We start from the raw sequence: 22,916 nt of genomic DNA, 5'->3' as shown, positions 1-22,916 counted from the left end.
ACACTTGTGCACTATAATATTTCACGCGCAGTCGGCTAGTCTCCTTTGAACTGAAAACTGAAATGCAAAACAAAAAACAAACACATATTACGTTTAAAATTCATATATAAATCTTTTAATTATAGCTATAATTACTTTTAAAATAAAAGTCGGCATTTAAAATATAACGACGTGCATATTTTATTATTAATATAACGAAATGCGTCAGTATATATCCACATTAGTAATTTTATAACAAGCGCCTACGAGAATTTATAAGCACTCTTAATTATAAACGATTATACATTTATTGTCTGTAGCAATGTTCCTTTATATTACAATTATTTAAATATTCTGCAGCTTACAATAATAATATCGTTTATTTTATGCTATTAATGGCCTTCAATATTTTTAAAACCAACAATTGCAGTCTTCATTTGTCAACAGTGACTACCGAGTAACAGATAAATCAAACCGCGACGAATCGTACAAACTAGAAAATGCCTTACGAAACTGGCCTTCAAATCTTGATGCTTTGCTAACTAAAACTAACAATGTAAATCTCATGAATTACTTCACGTAAATTTAGTAATTTCGAAACGAAACATGTAAAAGTCAGTGCCACTTTCGTTGGTGTTGTGTTAACTTTTATATCTTATATATAATTATTATATATTAACTTTTTTTTTGTATTAAATGGGAGTCGAATTTCACTTATCATTCGAAAGTTTCCCATTGATTTGCACCCAAAATTATTGGGTCAATTAGATGAAGTTCCAAGCGATACTGTTTTAGTTTAAATCATGATCGAATCACATATTAAGGGTCTAATGTATGTTTACTATTCCTATTTTACGGAGTTTTGAAACACTTGGCACGATATACGTACTCGCGTTTAATTTTATTTACAAACATGTTCGGCGAATGTCTGTCTTCAACTACATACATATGTGTCTAATTTAGTAATTGTTTAATGATGTGATACCCGACTATGAACGTGGACTCTACAAGATCTCAATATATTTTGTATATATTCATTTAATTAATAATATGTATGTAAAATCAACTTATCGCTGCCAATTGTGATACTAAAATCATGTTAAAAAATTAAATGAGTACCGCTCGATTTATATATAATCGCATTTTAATTAAATAAATACAAAAGATAAATGTAATTTTAAACACATCTACAAGTTGACGTAATTACGTTTTTACGTAACTGTTAAAAAGATAAGCGAACTCTTCCCAATGAAACACTAAGTATTCACTATTCAGCCATGGTGATCGCGTGTGACGTCGTCGTAAAACTTCCTTTTTTTCACTATTTGCACGTCGAATAAAATTTACAACAGTCATTGCCGGCAAGTCGCAAGCGCGGCCGCGTTCACGCGCCAGACCAACTTCTATTTTCATTACAACTGAACTATACCGGTCTGCATTCGTTAATTGTACTAACTAACGTCGCCTAGTACATTTCTAACGAACAATGTAACCCTAATTGAGGTGATATGAATGTTTTATCACGTGTGATAAGTGTACCGACATAATGGACATTATACTAATACAGCTGTTCAAGAATGTTCACGTTTGAGTTTATGAAACGCTGGTATCACGGTGCGTTAATAAAATGACGTTTAAAGATAATTATACTTGTTTACACATGTGACTGTTAAACACGTTAAAGTGGAACGTAAATAAATGACCTGGTTTTGATAGAGATTATACTATTACTGTTTCAGATGGCGATAAGGACTCGGATGGCCCGTCCGAGAGCGGCGATAACACGTCCGAATCAACGCAAGGTGCTCCAAGTGAGCCGGCACAGGAAAAAGGTATATAACGATATATATATATAATACTTCATATCGCTATGTAGAGTTTGTGCATTGTTATTGTCTTTATATAGTACGAGTTTATGTCAGTAACACTGTTTTCTTAGCGGTTATTTGTGATTTTGTCAGTTATTTGTAAAGCCTTTTATTTCTTGTCGCGACTTAATCTCTATTATAAATTATAAATTTACATTATTGTAATTTAATACGTCTTATATAAATAATAAGATTATTATAGTTAATTGATTATTAATTACAGTACATAACATAATGTTTTTTTTTATTTCGTTATATATGCTCAATTATTACTACTCAAATTTCAAATTCAACCACTGTAATTATCAAAAAAGTATTATTCTGGCGTTAGAAATAATAATCTGCTCATGTAAAAATAGTGAAAAAATTGCATAACCATCTTTATTCTTGGACTTGTAATAAGTAAATAACACTTAATTCAATACACTGTATGTACATTCAACATCTGCTATTTATTTATTATTTTATTTTACGTTTAACATTCCGTTTGTTCCGGACTGTAATAAATTTCAACCATATAAATATTTTTCAAGGTCTTATTTTATAGACGTAAATATTATTAACAACCGAGTATCGCTTGATCGTAATCGTAACAGCCTGTGAATGTCCCACTGCTGGGCTAAGGCCTCCTCTCCCTTTTTGAGGAGAAGGTTTGGAGCTTATTCCACCACGCTGCTCCAGTGCGGGTTGGTGAAATACACATGTGTCAGAATTTCAGTGAAATTAGACACATGCAGGTTTCCTCACGATGTTTTCCTTCTCCGTAAAGCATGAGATGAATTATAATTACAAATTAAGCGCATGAAAATTCAGTGGTGCTTGCCCGGGTTTGAACCCACGATCATCGGTTAAGATTCACGCGTTCTTACCACAAGGCAATCTCGGTATATATATTTGGAATTTTGGAATTACCTAAATATCGCTTGATATTTAGGTAATTCCAAAGGAATCATAATAAATGGCTCGTTTTCCTTGATTTAAATGTGACTACAAATGACTTAACTACTTGAAAGAAACAATTGTGGGAAAAAATATCTCAGGTTTTCTATTTCATCATAACATAACTTAAACCTTTATCGCAGCTCCGTTATGTATTTAACGTTATCAAAAAATGTTGTTATTTTAAACAATGCGTAATTTAATGTCATGTTTTGTAGTTTTATATCAAACATATTCAAAATTCTTTCGGTGTAACGTATTAAATATTTGATCTTAAAAATAAAACTACTTCCTCTTTAAAGAATAGATTCCCGCAATATAGGATCATTTAGGTTTTTTTTTTTCATATTCACTTGCTTGAGTCGTTATCGCTATGATAACAAATCAAGCAAGTCCTGTAAGTTTAATAACATTATTTCTTTAAATGATAGTATGTTTATCTGATGATAATATATTTTGTACTTTATTCTTTCTCAAAATCTTCGAATGGTTTTTTAATGGTATAATTATTTCGGGAACAGAGATCCTGGACAGCCTTCGGCCCGTGTCGCCCGAAGCGCCGGCCAGCAGCAGCGCCCCTCAGCGCTTCTTGAAGATCAATGTGCGACACATTACTGATGGACAGGTAAAAATAAAAATAACATTTCTTTGTTATCTATAATTTTATTTTCTACCGTTTTGTCATTATTAAGATATCATAAATCGATAATTATATATGCCATGAAATTCTTTTCTTGTTCTACATATAGTGTGTTTATCGTAAAAGTTTTTGATCCTCTGACATAGATATTTAATATTATAATAATAGATAGATAAATTATTAGCCGAAAACAAGTATTCCAGATTATAATGCTAGAAATTAAATACCGACTATAAAAAACGCATACAGTATCTGAATTCTACTAATAACCTGATGGTTGTGTCGGAGCGGAAGGGTTCATTATAAAATATATTGGTATATAATCATACGTACGATATATTTGGTCACACAGCCGTAAAAAATAAGTAGTTTCTGTAATAGAATTTACAGCTTCTATCCGTTAGTTTGAATTCAAAATTTTTTTTTTATAGAATAGGAAGGCGGACGAGCATAAGGGTCACCTGATGGTAAGTGGTCACCAACGCCCATGGACATTGGCATTGTAAGAAATGTTAACCATCGCTTACATCACCAATGCGCCACCAACCTTGGGATAGTTCCCAAGGTTGTTGTCCAAGATGTTATGTTCCTTGTGACTGTAATTACACTGGCTCACTCACCCTTCAAACCGGAACACAAAAATACCAAGTACAGCTGTTTTGCGGTAGAATATCTGATGAGTGGGTGGTACCTACCCAGACGAGCTGGCACAAACCTCTTCCACTGATAGAATTAATTTTATATAAGAAAAAAACTGAACAAGTTTCCAATTGTAATGTTTCCCGCAGGGGGTTGTTTCCGGAGTACTCCTCGTAACTCCCAATGCCGTGATGTTCGACCCGAATGTGTCGGACACGCTGGTGATGGAGCACGGGCCGGAGTCGTACGGCGTGATCGCGCCCATGGAGTACGTCGTCAACGCCGCCATCTTCTACGACATCGCGCACATGCGCACACACGGACCGGACCACAACGCTCACAAGTACGTCAATACATTACTCATTTATAAATTGACTTTATAAATATTGTTAACTTTGTTATGTTGAGCATAATTAAAGAAGCCCGGATAATAAATTATTCCTATGAGCTGAATTATGCTCTGGGCATAAAACTTGTGAAAATACCGAAGACCGCAGGTTCATATCCATCCATCCAATCCATTATATTTACAAATTATCTCATGGCTGGTAGTAAAGAAAATATCGTGAGAATATTCAAACCAAAAACTCGCAGGCAACCAGCGTGGAGAAATAAGTTCCAAATCATCTTCTTAACGGGATAGGGCTTCTTAACCCATTACAGCTTTTAAAAGTCGAATCCTAAATATTTGAACCATTCATATACTTACAAAGTAATTTGTATCTGAGTCTTGGCTTTGGTCAGTTGCTCATAAGAAAAAATAATAAAATAGAATATAATGTGCTGCACTTAATTAGTTATGCAGTATGAATCCCACGGCACAGTGACCCCTTTTCAGGCAGCCATGAATGTAAATTGTATTGTGTTTTGTTTTGTCGCTGACGCTAGCATTTGTTATTATTCACTAAAGCTAATCGTATATAAACAGTTTTACGACTGAACTTGCGTTCTTATGCGCGTCAAATACAATTGACACGGCCCTAAAAATAATCGAATCGGTATTTCTTATCGAGAAAATTGTTTGTTGCTCTGTTATTGTTTGGTTTGAAAGTATTTACACGACTAATTATCACGTATTTATTTTCTACATTGTAGAGCGGAGCAAGCCGAAATCTACTACATGAGCAAGTCGGAGCATTCGCCCGGCAAAGATTCACTTCTAGTCAAAGTGAGCATTTATCATTTAATTACATTGTGAATTTAAAAATGAGTTTTCTTTAATGGTCACATTTACAATTGTTTGTCCTTAGTTTATATCCTTATCCTTAGTTTATATATTGTCCGCTAATAATTAATCAATCAATCATCTAACGGAAGTGTCACTATATTTCAAGTAGTAATATACTTTTATAGTATTCAAATGACAGGATGCCTTCCTGCCATTGAAAATGATATAGTGGAAAGTTCGCCAATGAGTCGAGTTTGTTTGTGCAGGACGAGACGTTCCCCGAGCTGCAGGCGGCGGGCGGGGAGGGCGGCGCGGCGGCGGCGGACGAGCGCCCCGCGTCGCTCGACACGGAGGAGCGCGGCGGCGCCGCCTTCCCCAAGGCCTTCGACCGCGACCTCGTCACCCCCACCCCGCTGCAGGTACGCCGGGGCTCTACGCCTCCAAGCGAGAGGGTCGCGGCCTCCAAGCGATTATATCCTAATGAAATGTTAATATTTTTTAGCAGCTGACTACTGAGGAGAGGCGAAAATCTTTACTGGACCACCACTGGGCAATCCCGAGCAAGGATAGAATGTCCATCGACCAAGGAAGTGAGGTTAGTACACTGCTTTCGTATGAGCTACCTTTATATATATTCAATCCAACTATTGAGTTTTTTTCTATAATGAAATAAATTCAAATTAATCAAAGCATCCGTAATTGTTAAACCTGTAACATTCAGTGATACAGAAATACACCGTTTATGTTAAAGAATTATTCCTAGTATTTATTTTTCAATTCGAAATACAAGTTGGAGAAAATTTATTGTTTTAAATGATATAAATTGTTACAAAACCTACATGTTGTCGGTAGGTATCATCGAGTGCAGATCAAGGCAAGGAGGAAAGCCTGGAGGCGTCCATCGCTGAAGGGTCCGAGGCGGAGCGCTCGGGGAGCGCCGCGGAGGGGGCGGAGGGCGACGTGGAAGAGCCCCGTGGGGATGCCGCACATCTCGTGAAGCTTTCCTACCACGACTCCGGTATCGACATACGTGACCCGCTGCTGCACGTCAACACGGCTAATTCGAAGAAGGTGAGTTGTGAACGACGAGGTTTATTCAGGTCTATATTCGAAAACACATCGTTTGTTTGTTTAAAATTAGTAACATAACGTTACAAAACGTCACATGTACGACCAAGAGGCGATAAAATCCTCATTAACCAAACATACGAATAGTCATTAGTAGTTTACGAAATAATATTTCGATACTGCTAACGTGGTAAATATAGCAACCAAGTGTTAGGTTGTTTTTCTCATGCACGTACGACTGACAGACTAATAATAATATAAATACAGATGGAAGCTTCCTTCGTCCCGCCTGCCTTCCGCCCCTTTTACTATCGAACGGCCAGGCAAACGCGACCAAAGCGCCATAGGTACACAGTGGAAATTCCCCGCCTACGTACGAACCGCTTTGAATCTACATTCATCATTCGCACTGCGAAACTGTGAAATACTTTACCCGAGTCTGTATTTCCTGACAGCTACAACGTTGGTGTCTTAAAATCCAGAGTACACAGGTTTCTTCTAGGCAAGCGTGCTACATCCTAGACCGTGTCGATGCTTAAGATCGGACAAGTCAACGGTCAAACGCTGGCCTGTTAAAGGTAAAAAAAAAGTCGAATGGGTTTAACAGAATTAATTATTTTAGGGCCATCACCATCACTTAGATCACGCTGACTTCTACCACCATATAGAGACAATATACGAGATACCAGAAATGGATTTGTCTTTGTACGATTGGCATCGAGATTCAACGTATGAAGCGAAGTTTTTAAATTGCTTTTTCGTTGGCCACCATGATATTGAAATGGTCTCCTGCCATTCCTCTGACGAGGTGAGATAGGAACTGTCCTAAACTCCTCTGTGTGTTATTCTTCGGTCTCCGGTTCGGCGTCCATTGATTATACTTGGTCTTTGGTTTCAGGAGTCTATCGACTGTATAAAAATTTTGTGTGGTTACGTTTTGTAATAGCTTCTCTTCCTCCTTAGCATTTTCAGCATATTGAGCTCTATGGAAATATTGTTTCTGATCTGTCGTGTTTTGTCCGATGTCGTATTTTCTTATTTCTTCCAAATTTAATTATCTTCAAAGTCTACTCTTTGTTTTATCTTGCTCTAGGGCCTCTTCTAAACTGATAATGTTTACAGGTATACAGTGATGCAGACATAGTGCTGTCAGCTGATTGGGTTCCACCGGTCTGCCTGCCTCGTACCGAGCCTCCCCTTTCTGCTCCACCACTGGGCGAGAATGAGAGGGCTCCCCGCAAACCAGCCGCTGTTTCTTTCTCACTGGATGGCACTCAGAAGGAAGACCCGGGAAAACCGGATAAGAAGAATAAGGTAAACATTTGTTACCAATATTATAGCATCAACTAAACTAGTTTGATCCGCTTTGAAGTAAGGAAGAGCATTAATACTTTTTTAATTAATCATTTAAATCTCCTATTTGGCGATTTTTATTAGTATCCGTCCATACGATCGATAGTACCAACTCCAACTAAGAGGAGTAAAGACAAATATACAACTTTTAATTGACGCGAACTCATTGGTTGATATCATTTAAAAAAATTATTGATTTTTGTCACTTTAAAATGTAAGACTAATCTCCAGTTTCGGAAACTCTCATCAAAGTCAGATTAACTACAATCTGCATGGTCATTGGTCGATAGCAGCCCGTGACGCATCAGGCGGCCAATCATTATTTATTTAGATTATTAAATCATAATTTCTGAAATTATGATTTAATAATCTAAATAACTTACGGTAAGTAATTATATATTACAGATGCTTAAACGTCTCTCATACCCGCTGTCGTGGGTAGAAGGGCTGACAGGGGAAGCGCCGCAAGGCTCTCAGAGTGACTCTCTGCCTTCCTCTGCGGACACCCAGAACTCGACCTCCGTCTTTTCGAAAGTCTTCAACAGGTAGGAATTTGCTTTTAAATAATGTTCTCCAATTATTAACATAATTAATTAATAAATGGATTTTATTAAAAATTTGCTACTCAATTTGTTTAAAATATTTCTTAATTATATTATTATTTAAATATGGCGACATTAAGAACCTATATTGTAGCCATTACAATCATTTAAAATAGATATACGAAAATTAAACATGTGTCTTAAGTTCCACTTCAATGGTGTTGCCTAAATAAATAACACTCGCTTTAAGTGTCATTTAAAATTACTTTGATATTACAATATTATATACATATACATAATCTATAACGATATATAACGCAAACAGCATCCTCATTTATTTTAAATAAATAAATCTAATTAATGTCAACATAATCATTTATCAAGTTAAGTTATTTCTCTTGATAATCTGTGTTCGCAACCCTAAGATACTTTGTAACTATCCATGCGACTATCGAACAACAAACGAGCGACCACTGTTAGTCCCGGTGCTTGCGACCCCATCCGACACAAAACAAACAATCTGCACACATGCATGCGATTATAATAATGGTGCCAATCTAAATTTTTCCTCTGCTACCGTGGATGCTAACTTGGACGTACCGATATCCGCCGGCTCCGCTTCGTTCATTGGTCGTAGCTCACCAATGAACCTAGTGGAGTTCGGTACTGGTTTGTTCCTGAGTAAAACCCCTTCGGAGGAGGCGCCCGGTGACGTCCTGTCTGGGTACGTGAGCCGCCGCTGCAGAATCGATGTGCCACTCCGTTATGTGTTGCCTTTGATGAATATGTTAAAGCCGCTTCGACACAGATGGAGCAGATTTGTAACGACACGAACAGTTCCGCGTCTGTCCTTCAAGTACCGCGCTCTCTGTGTCGAAGTCGTTGATCTGTTTTGTTTAGTCTCCTCTTCGTAACCACTTTACTGTTTCTAGGACACACTGAAATGTGATTGTTATTTTGTTATCGTCTGTGTGACTCTTGAATGTTGGATTACAGACATTCTATACAATTGATATATTATACTTTGTTATATAATAATTCTGTATCGAACTAACATAGATTGTTGTTACGTAATCCAAAATTCAATCCGTACTTTCCTAATGTTATATATGTAAATGAATCGCTATATAGCATGATATATATGTATGTGTTAGGTAATTTAGAAATTATGTTAAGTTAGAATGTTTACTAGAATATTCCATGTTTGTTCTATTGTTAATGCACTGGCGGTGTGCCGATTCGACACGCTTATATAGATTAGACCGAGCTATTGTTCTTATTGAATAATCGTTTGATTAAAATTTCCTTAAAAAAACAGATTCATATTGCTCTTAATATTAATTAATAATAGCAATTTCAATTAGAATTTAAATGCTAAATATATTTCTTTGGCTGTGATATGGGTCTGATTGAATATATTTCCGTAACTTCATATCGAACCCCCGATTGGCTGCCTATCGCTGTGGCGTGCCGTCCTGCGGCCTACCGCTAGGTACTAGGAAGATTATTGACATCAGTTGTAACTTATTCTAGTACGTAATGGTGGTCTCACTTGGGATTTATGTTATCATGTTCACTCATAATCATTTTATTGGCACCTCTGTTGACGTATTTGTTAAATATTTTAATATATAGCATGTTTAGTTACCCGTACTCGATAAGTAATATTCTTTTTCACAGATGCTGCTAATATTTCTTACTGTGTTGATTTTACTAGTGTAATTGTTTTTGCTGATATTTATATATGTACTGAAAATGTTATTATCGTCATAATCGATGACGATGATTAATTTAAAACGATATGTTTATAAATTACTAATTTCGTTTACGACTAAACAGACGGAGCTCGCTCGGCGGTTTCGGTCGATCTCACACCAAGCCGAGTAGCGCCACCCAGCCCCGGCTCGACTACCGCAGCATGGTGTCAGTGGACGACATGCCCGATCTATTCGCTTCTTTCGATAGTACGTATTTTTTAAATAATTTATTATACACTATTATGTCATTATACTCTTTATATAATAGGGTGTATACTAGTGGCCAACTAACGCGATCGCTCGTTGCGCAGAGCTGATCCCGCGGCCGGCGCGGCCGAGCGACGACCCGCCGCTGTACCTGCGCCTGCGCATGGGCAAGCCGGCCGGCCGCCCGCTGCCGCGCTCCACGCCGCTCATGTCGTACGGCCGCAAGCGCATGAAGCCCGAGTACTGGTTCGGGATACCCCGGAACAGGTGACGCCTCCTCGCTGATTACTTGTGTAGCTCGCTGATAGCCGATGGCCCCGTTTTCAGTTTACATGATTTTTATGCACTGGCCTATGTCGATGTACAAAACGAATCATAATTCTCACTTTATATGAGAAAACCAAAGTGACCGAGATGACTCAGTAAATAGCACATAAGTATTGTAATGTAATGGAAGATTACGGGTTCAAATCTGGAAAAGCACCATATAGCTTTCATGTGCTTTATTTGAGCTTAAAACCAAACTCGTGCTCAAATGTAAACGAATATTGTCTATTTTATGTATTCTTATTGCGTGAAACACGAATCACCCACGTCACAGCAGTCAGTGTAACATTTATGAGTTTACATGAAAACTACATTTTTATTTCATACACGCGCTAAAAACAGTCCTTAAACTTTATATCATAATAGTTTCAATTAATTCTGTAACTGCTTCTATATATTCAAGTTCATTATGATCACGCGTCGTTTAAATGGTTCAAAGGAATATTTATGGAACCTGTTTGGATATGTGTGAATGTACCAAGTGTAGAGCCGTACCGCCTCCGGGCGCCTCCTACCGGTTTGAAATAGATTCTAGCGGCGTTGTTACCGCATTATTGTCATTGTTTTGTTCACATTCATACATAAACAATTGATTTTATGAATTAAACTGGAAGCGTGTTATGACTTGTAAGGTATTCAATAAAAGTAAACACTGTCAAGTTTATTTATTTATTTATTTATTTAGGTACACAAAACAAAATGTAATCAGGACATACAGAAAAAATAGGAAATTTTACAATTTTAATTAAAAATTACACTCCAAAGCGTATGTTAATTGTTGTTAAAAATATATAGATATGCTTTTTTATTTATATAGGTAGGTAAATGCGTCTACTGGTGGTAGGGCTTTGTGCAAGCTCGTCTGGGTAGGTACCACCCACTCATCAGATATTCTAGCGCAAAACGGCAATACTTGATATTGTTGTGTTCCGCTTTGAAGGGTGAGTGAGCCAGTGTAATTACAGGCACAAGGGACATAAAATCTTAGTTCCCAAGGTTGGTGGCGCATTGGATATGTAAGCGATGGTTGACATTTCTTACAATGCTAATGTCTAAGAGCGTTGGTGACCACTTACCATCAGGTGGCCCATATGCTCGTCCGCCTTCCTATTCTATAAAAAAAAAAAAAAAACTTGATGGTAAGTGGTCAAAACCGCCCAAAGACATTGACGCCGTATGAAATATGCTACAACGACCTACAACGACAATGCGCTACCAATCTTGGTAACTACGATGTCATGTTTCTTGTACCCACAATTACACTGACTCGATCACCATTCAAAGCGGAACAACAATACTATTGCAACAGTATTCCTGTTTGGTGGTTGAACATGCGCTGTTTTATTTTTGATATCTGATATTAGAAATTGCAAAGTAATAATAATTTATTTTATGTTGGGTATTAACTATTTTAAAGATCAATGCGATCTTCATGAGAAACGAGTTAAAATTTTCCCTTCATGTGAAAAGAAAATTATTCGTTTCAGAAACGACTCAAACCATTTAACTGGAAATTATATTTATGCGCACAGTGTATGTATATAAGTGATAATAATCTCGGCTTTTCTACCAACATAGCCCAGTGCATCTTATTTACGGCTAGTGCTCCGCTCGTAACGCTGGTGGCATAAAGTTTTATGGCCTAGAACCTTTCTCGATATACGGGCTATCTAACGAAAAAACTAATAGGTTTTTCCACTATTGATATTTAAACGTATAAACACTTTGGAAAACAATAATTATACACATTTAGAATAATAGAAATCACTCTTTTTTTCTTAGTTTTTTATTAAACGTTTTATGTTAATTTATTAGATTGTTATTCATACGTTATATTTAATAGTTCTAAGACTATGTTTCCCGTATGGTAACGTGCGTGTGGTGGTCGCAGGGTGGACGACCTGTTCAAGTTCCTGACGCACTGGGTGCCCGAAAGGTACGGGCCGCTGCGCGACGTGGCCGCGCACGGCTACGAGCTCATCGACAGCGACACCGAGTGGGACGACGACGACGCCAAGCCCGGCCACAAGGTGCGTACTACACGCACATTGATGACGTCATTGGGCTTACTTAGTGGGGCTCTTGATTTTGCGTGTTGGCAATATCTTCTTTCGGAAAACAGAAGATGAGTATCGGTCTCGTCGAATTGCTGATTAGATATTACCCATGTGTTTGCGCACGTCCTTGTGCAGAATAATATTTCACGAGCAGTCTACTGATCCTTAAGATTTTTTTTTTAATAGAATAGGAAGGTGGACGAGCATATGGGCCACCTGATGGTAAGTGGTCACCAAACGCCCTTAGACATTTGCACTGTAAGAAATGTCAACCATCGCTTATAGCCAATGCGCCACCAACCTTGGGAACTAAGATTTTATGTCCCTTGTGCCTGTAATTACACTGGCTCACTCACCCTTCAAACCGGAACACAACAATATCAAGTATTGCTGTTTTGCGGTAGAATATCTGATGAGTGGGTGGTACCTACCCAGACGAGCTTGCACAAAGCTCTACCACCAGTAAAATTTATCACACCAGATTAGACGGCATCGGTGAGATGGCAATTCAATTATTATCGAATTGAAAACCCTTTGTGGGTTACATACATTTTGCCCTTTCAGTATTAACATAATATGATAATGAGCTACTATCAAGTTCATTTAAATCTATAAATCTATTTTATAAATTAGATCTTTAATTCATTACAAGATGAATACTTTCAAAGTATATTAAATATTTATCGTCATTGTAAGTGGCCAGCTTGCTGTCTAAGTACATATGTATACATAATATAAGACATTTAAGACATAGCAAGACCTTAACCTGCACCCCTTGTATCGCTGTATACAAGGGGTGCAGGATGCAGTCCAAGATGCTTTTTAATAAAACAAGGCAAACTAGTAGTCGCAGCCTTGTGGTTGTAATTTCTGATAAGATCTAATCTGTGTGAAGCGTCGGTTATGACGTAAATATTTAATCGGAGTCACCGGTTTAAAAATCGAAGTGTACATTTTTCATATGATATATACAAATATATATAAATATACATAGCATATGAATTTTTTCTCGTATAGTCTGTGGCATATCGTGCCTTTGTTGTAACTTCCTATTAGTTTATAGTTTGTTTTGCCTACATGTTTTAGTTTCCAGGCAGTATCACAATAAAAAATTTTACATTGCAATTTTTCTTTTAAATAGTTTTCGGCCAGCTTTTTCGTCGCAGATTTTATATGAATGACCGTCTCGTTATTTGTATAATATGATATTTAAATTATAAACTCTACACATTATATCTATCTATACTACTCTGGGTAGGTACCACCCACTCATCAGATATTCTACCGCAAAAGAGCAGTACTTGATATTGTTGTGTTCCGGTTTGAAGGGTGAGTGAGCCAGTGTAATTACAGGCACAAGGGACATAACATCGTAGATCCTAAGGTTGGTGGCGCATTGGCGATGTAAGCGATGGTTAACGTTTCTTACAATGCCAATGTCTATGGGCGTTGGTGACCACTTACTATCAGGTGGCCCATTTGCTCATCCGCTTTCCTATTCTATAAAAAAAACTCAATTTCAAGTAATAATTTTATATATTAAAATCTTTCTGTCCAAGTCATCAAAATGCAAAGACTAGCTAGCAATCGTCTTACATTCTGTTCCACGGGCATTTAAAAAGAAAAAAATATAAGCGTGTTTTATGTCTGTAATTTGTTTCAAAGAAATATAAGAAACTAATTCATCATTTATAAAATAATGAACAACAAAACATTTAACGCTTATATAACAACGTAATTGTATTCAAACGACTGATTTAATTATTATTAACAATCTAGTTCTACGTTCCCGCGATACGAACTCGTAGATCTTATGCATAACAAATTATTATTTTTATTTTTCCATCATCATTCACCGAGATAAGAGATTCTGCTTTACACTATAATAATTAAGGAGTCTATAACGTTGGACTCTCCATGTTTACATGACAATTTTAAATTTTAACATATATTTAAAGTTTATTTTTGAAATAGTTTTGAATAAATAGCTCACTTCCATATATATTATATACCCATCTATGGATAGATTTACTAAAAAATACAAACTTCGGCCACGACGGAAATATAGTGCGCAAATTTTGCGCATACGCAGGTGCACTACCTATTATCTCACAATCATATAATCTCCCGTCAGACGTCACCCCAAGTCGATTATAGTGAACTCGGGCGCAAGACCAAAGATTTTATGTGCTTACTGAAGCACGGGAATGTAACTGTCAAATTGTCCGACACATTGATGACGACTCCGTCCGTCCGACGACTTGAACCCAGGACCACTGGATCTGCAGTTTCATGGGAATTACTAGAAATATGAGGCAGTTGTGACGCTGCTGTCATATAATAAAATACTAATTAATGTAACTTAAAAATTATAAAACATTTGGTCTAATACCGCTTCTGTAAGATGATTATCGCGGCTGTATATACCATTCTTCGAAAAAAAAAAGTATTTTTGTAAAAGTGCTTCTAATAATTGCACACCCTACTTACATTATAATTTAATAATTGTAATTAAAAATAACCTCGTTTATAGGAACGTTCCGGTAGCACTGGCGATGTTTCGGACATCACAAGAGAATCGTGGGAGGTATGTTCATATTGATAATACTTACCTTAAGATATAATCTAATGATGAATGAACTTTGCTCTATAACAACACTCGACAACGCATTACCCTCACATATCACAATGCAGTACACATTGAACTAAATAATTACGCCAGACAGGGTCCTTGAATTCATGATACTGGCCTTGAAAATTGATCTCAATGTCATATGGCATCTACAAGAATCAACCTTATTTATTAATAGATTTTTCTATGTCTCCTAGTATTGTCTATTTTTTTAGCCATATAGTATTGCAGTGGTCATTTTGTTTCGTTTACGTTTTGAGCCGGTCTTAACGAACGTTGAACATTATAGTTCCAAATGTAATGATAAATACAATTTTGTTATTACTGCTCTTGAATTTGTTTTGCATTAATAAAACTAAAGCTCGTTAATAGCTATATATAAAACTGTTGACAAAAAGAGAAAAAAAATATATTGAACTCTTTTGTCTTTGTCTTTCATAATTTTTGGCTTTATGAGTTTTGGTTGGGTGTTTTTTTTATAATATGCTAAAGTGTCTCAGGAGAAATAAAATTCGATACTAATAATATTTAACATAGCATATTGAAATATTATTGTATGAAATTAATTATAAACATTCCGTAAACCGGCTTATCTCATTTTTTTGTAAAAAACGATCGTGGAGTATTAACCCTGATTACTCTGTGGCTTAAAAAAAAGATTAAAAAAAAAAGTTTTTGGCTTTATATTGAAATTTAAGTATTTGAGAACATAAAAGCAATAAGTAAATATAGCATATTATAACAATCTTAGATATTCAAATATTGACAATCAAAAAATAAAAGGTTATCGTAATATTTTCGCTTCTTTTGTACTTTAACGTTAGCTATCAGGCCGTAATAAGTTAATAAAATATAAGATAACAACGTTATCTAATTCGAAAGCAATAGTATATTATATGAGAGCGTCATAAATTATACGTAATTTGAACATTTGAACGATAAAATACGACAACTATATGAACACACATGAATCAATACATTCGCAACAATGGGTCAAGTTTTATTGAGTAAACATTGATATATGTTAAAAAACTTTTAACCTTCTGTAAAGTTATTAAAACGATTATAATTTATTAACTCTACTGATTCATAATATTTGATTTAAAATATAGTATCGCGCGTTGTCGAAATATGAACTTTTTTATACATCTAAAAAAATTTGGCACCTATTTTCGATGTTTACATAAGATACATATCTGTATATAGATTATAATATACAAACTGTTATGCTTTTATATTTCACTATAGTGATAAGATTTGACCCTTCTATAAAATTATACACATATATAAACTGCTAATTGGTATGCGGTTATACATAGCTGCTGAAGGCGCCGTATGTGAAAATATATTCTATAATGAAGAGTCAGGCCGAAGCTCTGGGCGACTCTCTCGGCGAGGAGCCCCAGCCTGAGGTACTCACCTGACTACACCGATGCAAAAATATTTTTTTTTCTAGCTAAATTAGCGTAACTTGAAAAGTACCACTTTAGGTTTCTTAAGCTATAACAGTTACGCCAATAATTTCATACTCTAGACACAAAGATCTGAATGTTTAGAATAAGCACAAATGCATGTAAAGCTCGATCGTCCAGGACCGGAAATACTAACGTGACTTCGGCTTTGTTTAATTATAAATTAATTTTTAATAAGATGATAAATATTTTATTTTTGTTTCGACACTGAAGTTGAATATCATATTATCATTTAAATCATCAACACCTATTCACGATACGTACGTTTGTGTGTGTGATCTCGCACACGTACAGCTAACTCTAATACTGGTATTGCCTACAAATTGCATCAGTAATTTGGTGACTAATTTTTTTTTTAGTATGTGTAATTAATTTTAATTTCATTATATAAAAAACACAATCGACAATATATTTAATATGTCATAATTATTAATATATTAAATATAAAAATAAATTATTTTCCACATAAGGTTATATCATTCTTTATTTGATAATAATATTGGAAAATTATGTAAATTTTCCATTTTTTAAATTTAATACGGAACTAAATTAGAATTAACCGATTCAATGTTTCAATGTCAATCTATTTATCTAGATTATTCTCAACTAATTTTAAAGGTTATTCAAGTCTATCATACATAGATTCGTCTAGAAAAAAATTAAAATATTTTATGCTAAGATAAATATAATTTAGAATGGTCCCGAGAGTGAAAAAATATCCGTTTGGTGAAATTTGAGTCACATTTGTTGATTCGACCCACACATACAAACAGGTTCAGTCAAATAAAAGCTTGTAAACAAATGTTGTTAAACTAAAATGCCAAGTCACGTTAGGTATATCAGAAAATTTCTAAGTAGCGCGAACTATGCACCAATAGTGATTCATGTCTATTGCACAACCCCTAGGAAACTGAATGACTTGGCTATTTCTATGTTAGATTAAGTTATGAGTGTTTCGTCGTTTCTGTTTGTCGTTTCATTTTCTTTTCCTGTTACACTATTATACTCCTTTGTATTATAGTTTTTATAAATAGTATCTCAATAATTATTTACGGCTTAAATTATTTTAAGGAAAACGATAACAATTCGAAAATATATGTACTACATTATTTTTAGGTAAAGCGATTTTATTTTTAAAATAAAAATCTAAATATAAAAAGTTACATACAATCCTTACAAGTTTTTTTTAATGTTTTCGAGCACAACAACAATAAACAGGAAATCGTAAGTAAGCTCGCTTACGACTATATAAGTAAAATTTATTTGTAACATATTTCCTTAAGAAGTAACGCATTGAATACATACATTACAATGTATTAATAATAATTAATATTACGTTATTGACGTGGAGAAAACTTTGTGATAATCAACAGAACGGTGAATGCTGTATATGCTACTTAAAACTTTAATGATAGAAAAGATACAATGAAAAATGACAACTCGTTCACAATGGTAGGGAACCGCGAACAATGGAAATCATGTAATACAGCCGCCGCGTAATCATCTCTTGTTAGATGCCGGCGCGCTGCTATTATACAATGACATTGTGCGACTCTAATGGCGTTCGCTTTAATCCTTATCTGGAGTACCAGAGCTGAAACACGTCGAATGTGTTTACCATTAAACGTCACATTATTTTCGTCGATAGTCATTTGACGTTACTGTCTGTTATATGTAGGTGTGATTGGAATGTCTTTAAATTCCATTTTGTAAAATTTTACATTAATCGCTCCGAAAGAACTGCCCTTTTTATTTTAAAATGAATAGGTACTAAAATAAATTGTACTACAGCTTTCAATGTTTACATATTGATGTATAGATACAGTATTATATCCGTAACCGTAACAGCCTGTGAATGTCCCACTGCTGGGCTAAAGGCCTCCTCTCCTCTTTTTGAGGAGAAGGTTTGGAGCTTATTCCACCACGCTGCTCCAATGCGGGTTGGTAGAATTCACATGTGGCAGAATTTCAGTGAAATTAGACACATGCAGGTTTCCTCACGATGTTTTCCTTCACCGTAAAGCACGAGATGAATTATAATCACAAATTAAGCACATGAAAATTCAGTAGTGCTTGCCCGGGTTTGAACCCACGATCATCGGTTAAGATTCACGCGTTCTTACCACGGGGCCATCTCGTCTTTATATTAATAATTTCAAAATAATGTTTCTTGATAGAAAAAACTGAATAGTTTTATACTTCATAATTTTCAGATTACAATCGAAAATAGCGTGAATATAATAATAATAATGTCCTCCATACCGATTTCGGCCACATAGGCCAATCTCAGGAGAGATTAGCCAAGTACGCAGGAAATATTATAGTGTTCCAGTGTGTAAGCAAGCACAGGTTCACTTTCTATGCCCTAACTCTCATAATCCGATGGGTTGGCAATCCGACATGACCGGAAAGAGTTCAGGTGCAGGACCAACGGCATTACGTGCTTTCCAAAGCACGGGAGTGTACACACTTCCAGACTCCGGGTTGCTACTGCGAATTTTCTGACAGAAAAATTCAATAATCTTTTATTTGCCCGACCTGGAAATTGAACCCAGGACCTTCGGGTTTGCGGCCTTACATCAAGCCACTAGACCAACGAGGCATCATAGTATATATATATGTATAGTAACACTAACGAGTCTTAATTAGACTTCTTAGACAATTAAGTCGTGAGTCGTGACCTAATTTTACGGTTTGTCAATCGGAAATCGTCAATATTCTCCCGAACGTCGATTATCGAAAAAAAAGTACTACCATCGCTATAAATTTCTTTCATGACGTCAGCAAACTTTCGAACTTAAATATTATAATATAACAAGCTCGTCTGGGTAGGTACCACCCACTCATCAGATATTCTACCGCAAAACAGCAATACTTGATATTGTTGTGTTCCGGTTTGAAGGGTGAGTGAGCCAGTGTAATTACAGGCACAAGGGACATAAAATCTTAGTTCCCAAGGTTGGTGGCGCATTGGCTATAAGCGATGGTTGACATTTCTTAAAATGCCAATGTCTAAGGGCGTTTGGTGACCACTTACCATCAGGTGGCCCATATGCTCGTCCATCTTCCTATTCTATAAAAAAAAAAAAAATGCTTTCGAGTATTACTTGTAGAAAAAGAAAATGAACCTCCGATACGAAATTGTCTCGGTAGTTTACTGTTAAACTTGTAAGTCTAAAGATCCGAAGGGACTGGATTCAAAGCACGGGTTAGATCAATAAAAATATTTTTTTAATGTCAATAATTCTCAGTATCTACGTAGATCTCCTGACGAAACCAAACCTGAATTTTAATCCCTATCGATATGTAACATAACTAAATCATATACCGATATGCTCGCCAGCTGCTATCGGACCATTGATTGGGCCAATGGTATTAGTGCATGTGCAAAACGGATGGGGCATATTTAGCTCTTGAGTTCGTCGCATATAAGAAGTCTTATTAGCTTACAGGAAAACGTTTTGCTACTCAACAAAATAATAAAAAAAAACAATTTCATTCTAATGAAGCCCTACGCACTCTTATAGCGTGACATTTTGCATTTTGTTGTGCGTCACGCGTTTACGTATGCCATACGGGTCGACCTTCCTTGCTTCGTAACGAATTATGCCGGCGACATAGCACAGACATTGGTTACAGACATTGTTGTCTGACCTATTAACCCAGGACATAAAGTATTCACGCTGAGTTGCTTTCAAACTCGTTCACTTGTTATCACGTTATGCGTGTACAACAAGACGAGCAGACAGAAAGACGAATGGAAATGTGTTATTCCGATAGTAGATTTCTACGAGGATTCCATGTTAAAGTTTTAATATATTAATACGATTAAATACTTCTTCTATAATTCTATTATATCTGTTATGCAGTGTCAAATCAAAATTCTGTCAAAATTTGTTTGTTTATCTAATAAATAAAAAAAAAATTAAATACAAATAATTGCTAATACTAAGTGATTTTATCAAAAATGAAGCAAAGCACGATATCGGGTTTAGTTTCGGTAACATATTATTTTATTTATAAAACGTAATTTGTTTACTCGCTTATATTTACGTCAGATCTATCAGATAATTATAGGTTATAATTTCAGTATGAATATAGGCATGGTCTGTTTATATGTTGTATATATCTAGTAAACTATAGCTTAGTAGAAGTGAAAATTACATCTGTTCGGAATTCGGACGCTTTCTAAACGAACTCGCCACCGCTTTAACAGATAAAAACTTTGTAATATATTATATCTTTAATAGATAATCATAGCATTCTTATGTTCAAGAAATTGAAAAAACTAAACGATGAGTTTATTTGAATATATTAATCATAATTAACAATCATATTAACAAAAGGTTAATAAGGTGTTATTATATCCCTGGAACAAAACAAAACTAAGTATTACAATTTGGAGGTAGAATCTTCGATGAGTCAGTAGGCAGACTAGACTCTAAAACTGGTATTGTAGTATAATATTTGTTTATATTAAAAAAAAAGGCTAATCTTACCTTAATTTCACCTGAGCGAAATCAAGACTATGGCTAGTGTTATATAAAAGTAATCGATTTAGTGATTTTCCTTTGATGTAGCTATAGTTAGAATTTAATGGAAAAATCTATTTAGATAAAAATTAAATTGTTACACGACTAATGGCTCATTAGCTTAATTGTCGATAATTAGAATATAATCATCGTGTTGTTAAACTGTTTTTGTTTTGTAAATAATTCTATATTTACTTTTATAAATTAGATGCTTGTCTTATATTAAAGATATTATATTTTATATATTTTTTATATGTATGTTTATGGATTTAGATATTTCTTTCTGAAAATCGGCAAAACGAACTAACGAACGAATGACTGCAAGATATACATTTTGATAAGTCAAAAAAAAACGGACGACATCCCAGGAAGCTAGTAATAAACATTTTTATTGTACTTGAACAGTTTTAAGTAAATTTAATTTAAAAAAATACTTTTTTTATGTCTATATTTTCGAAATCACGTAGGTACCGAGGCGATTTGCTCAAAAATTTACCGCCATCTTCTTGGAGTTATTTTATTTTTACATTAAAAGTCATTTTCATTTGCCTCGGGCGCCGACGTAGCTCGGGCCGGCGTTGAATATGTCGCTTCCGCTAGATAATCACGTAGATATTGAATATCCGAGTTTCTATTGTCAATTAATTGAGAGCAGTATCAACGCTTGTGTTGTAAGAAACGACATTATTGCAAAATTTAAACTTACTACATTTTAATTACATGAAAACTGTAAGCAATGAAAATGATTTTGGTATATTATAAGTAACTTTTCATTATTTTGGGCACATGTTTGATACACTATCAAGATCTGCGAATTAAAGATAATTAATTAATCAAATTTTTAGAAAGAATCAGAGATTATTTGTAACACAGACAAAGTAGACCTAGAGAAAGTACATCATATATCTAGATAACTAAAAACTAGAACGTTGAATAAATCAATTTATTATATTTTATTGATTAATACAAAGATTGTAAATTAATCCATAACGCGTCTTAAGACGATCTTCAAAAACGTGAAAACGTTTTACTAATAATTTAAATATTTGATGTTGTGAATAAAGTATTTCCAATGAACATCGCCCTTTTAAAGACCTTACGAATCGATTATATAGAAATCAATTTGATATAGAGACGCAACCTTGTCCTTATTTCTGGGATAATTCCGCTGTTTGTTTTCTATTTACGGATTTTTTATTCATGTTAATGTAATCAGTATAAATATTATATATCATTCGAATATAACTATGCGAGTAATTTTATGTTATAACTCATAATGCATCTAATATTAATTTGTTCATCTATATATATATATATAAATTAAACAACGGTAAGTTTTTATCCAGCTATCAATAATGATACTGTATATTATTTTAGAATATATTCAAATTAAATTTTTATCAATATTACGTGTTTTCGAAGCTTTCGCTCCTATGTGATAGGAGTTTTCCTAAAACATTTCGAGCGTTCCTCGATAAATGTTACTTGGCTTTGTGCGATTCTACCGCTAAATAAATACTTAGTATGGTTGTGTGCCGGTTTTAAGGATAAGTGAATCAGTGTAACTGCAGGCACGAGGGACGTTACTTCTTTGTTTCCAAGGTTGGTGGCGCATCGGTGTTCTAGGGAATGATTAATATTTGGCAGTCGTAACCAATTACCATCAAGTGGTCCATTTGTCAGTCCTACCAATTTTTAAATAAAAAAAATTAAGTTAAGTCGGGTTAGTTGATAAT

The 22,916-nt window shown here is 35.1% G+C and overlaps 1 protein-coding gene across 20 annotated transcripts in view; it reads left to right on the top strand.

The window, feature by feature from the left end:
• Window positions 1–22,916, top strand: part of LOC126774302 (TLD domain-containing protein 2) — a 93,423-nt gene that overhangs the window by 59,250 nt on the left and 11,257 nt on the right. For 13 of the 20 annotated variants that reach the window (XM_050495885.1, XM_050495867.1, XM_050495850.1 and 10 more), the window contains 14 exons: window positions 1,719–1,811; window positions 3,308–3,411; window positions 4,215–4,408; window positions 5,161–5,233; window positions 5,500–5,652; window positions 5,736–5,828; window positions 6,086–6,304; window positions 7,424–7,615; window positions 8,060–8,199; window positions 10,036–10,160; window positions 10,265–10,427; window positions 12,379–12,517; window positions 15,078–15,131; window positions 16,496–16,588. In XM_050495885.1, the coding sequence (XP_050351842.1) occupies window positions 1,719–1,811; window positions 3,308–3,411; window positions 4,215–4,408; window positions 5,161–5,233; window positions 5,500–5,652; window positions 5,736–5,828; window positions 6,086–6,304; window positions 7,424–7,615; window positions 8,060–8,199; window positions 10,036–10,160; window positions 10,265–10,427; window positions 12,379–12,517; window positions 15,078–15,131; window positions 16,496–16,588 (1,835 nt within the window). Of the gene's footprint in view, window positions 1–1,337; window positions 1,594–1,718; window positions 1,812–3,307; window positions 3,412–4,214; window positions 4,409–5,160; window positions 5,234–5,499; window positions 5,653–5,735; window positions 5,829–6,085; window positions 6,305–7,423; window positions 7,616–8,059; window positions 8,200–8,825; window positions 8,921–10,035; window positions 10,161–10,264; window positions 10,428–12,378; window positions 12,518–15,077; window positions 15,132–16,495; window positions 16,589–22,916 lie in introns of those variants that run through there. The other 7 variants (XM_050495943.1, XM_050495845.1, XM_050495837.1 and 4 more) reach the window with 5 other exon arrangements.

The sequence above is a fragment of the Nymphalis io genome, chromosome 2 (assembly GCF_905147045.1).
Source record: "Nymphalis io chromosome 2, ilAglIoxx1.1, whole genome shotgun sequence".
In the NCBI taxonomy this organism is placed as follows: Eukaryota; Metazoa; Arthropoda; class Insecta; order Lepidoptera; family Nymphalidae; genus Nymphalis; species Nymphalis io.
Note: the sequence above shows the minus strand (reverse complement) of the source record. Positions and strands in the feature narration are given on the sequence as shown.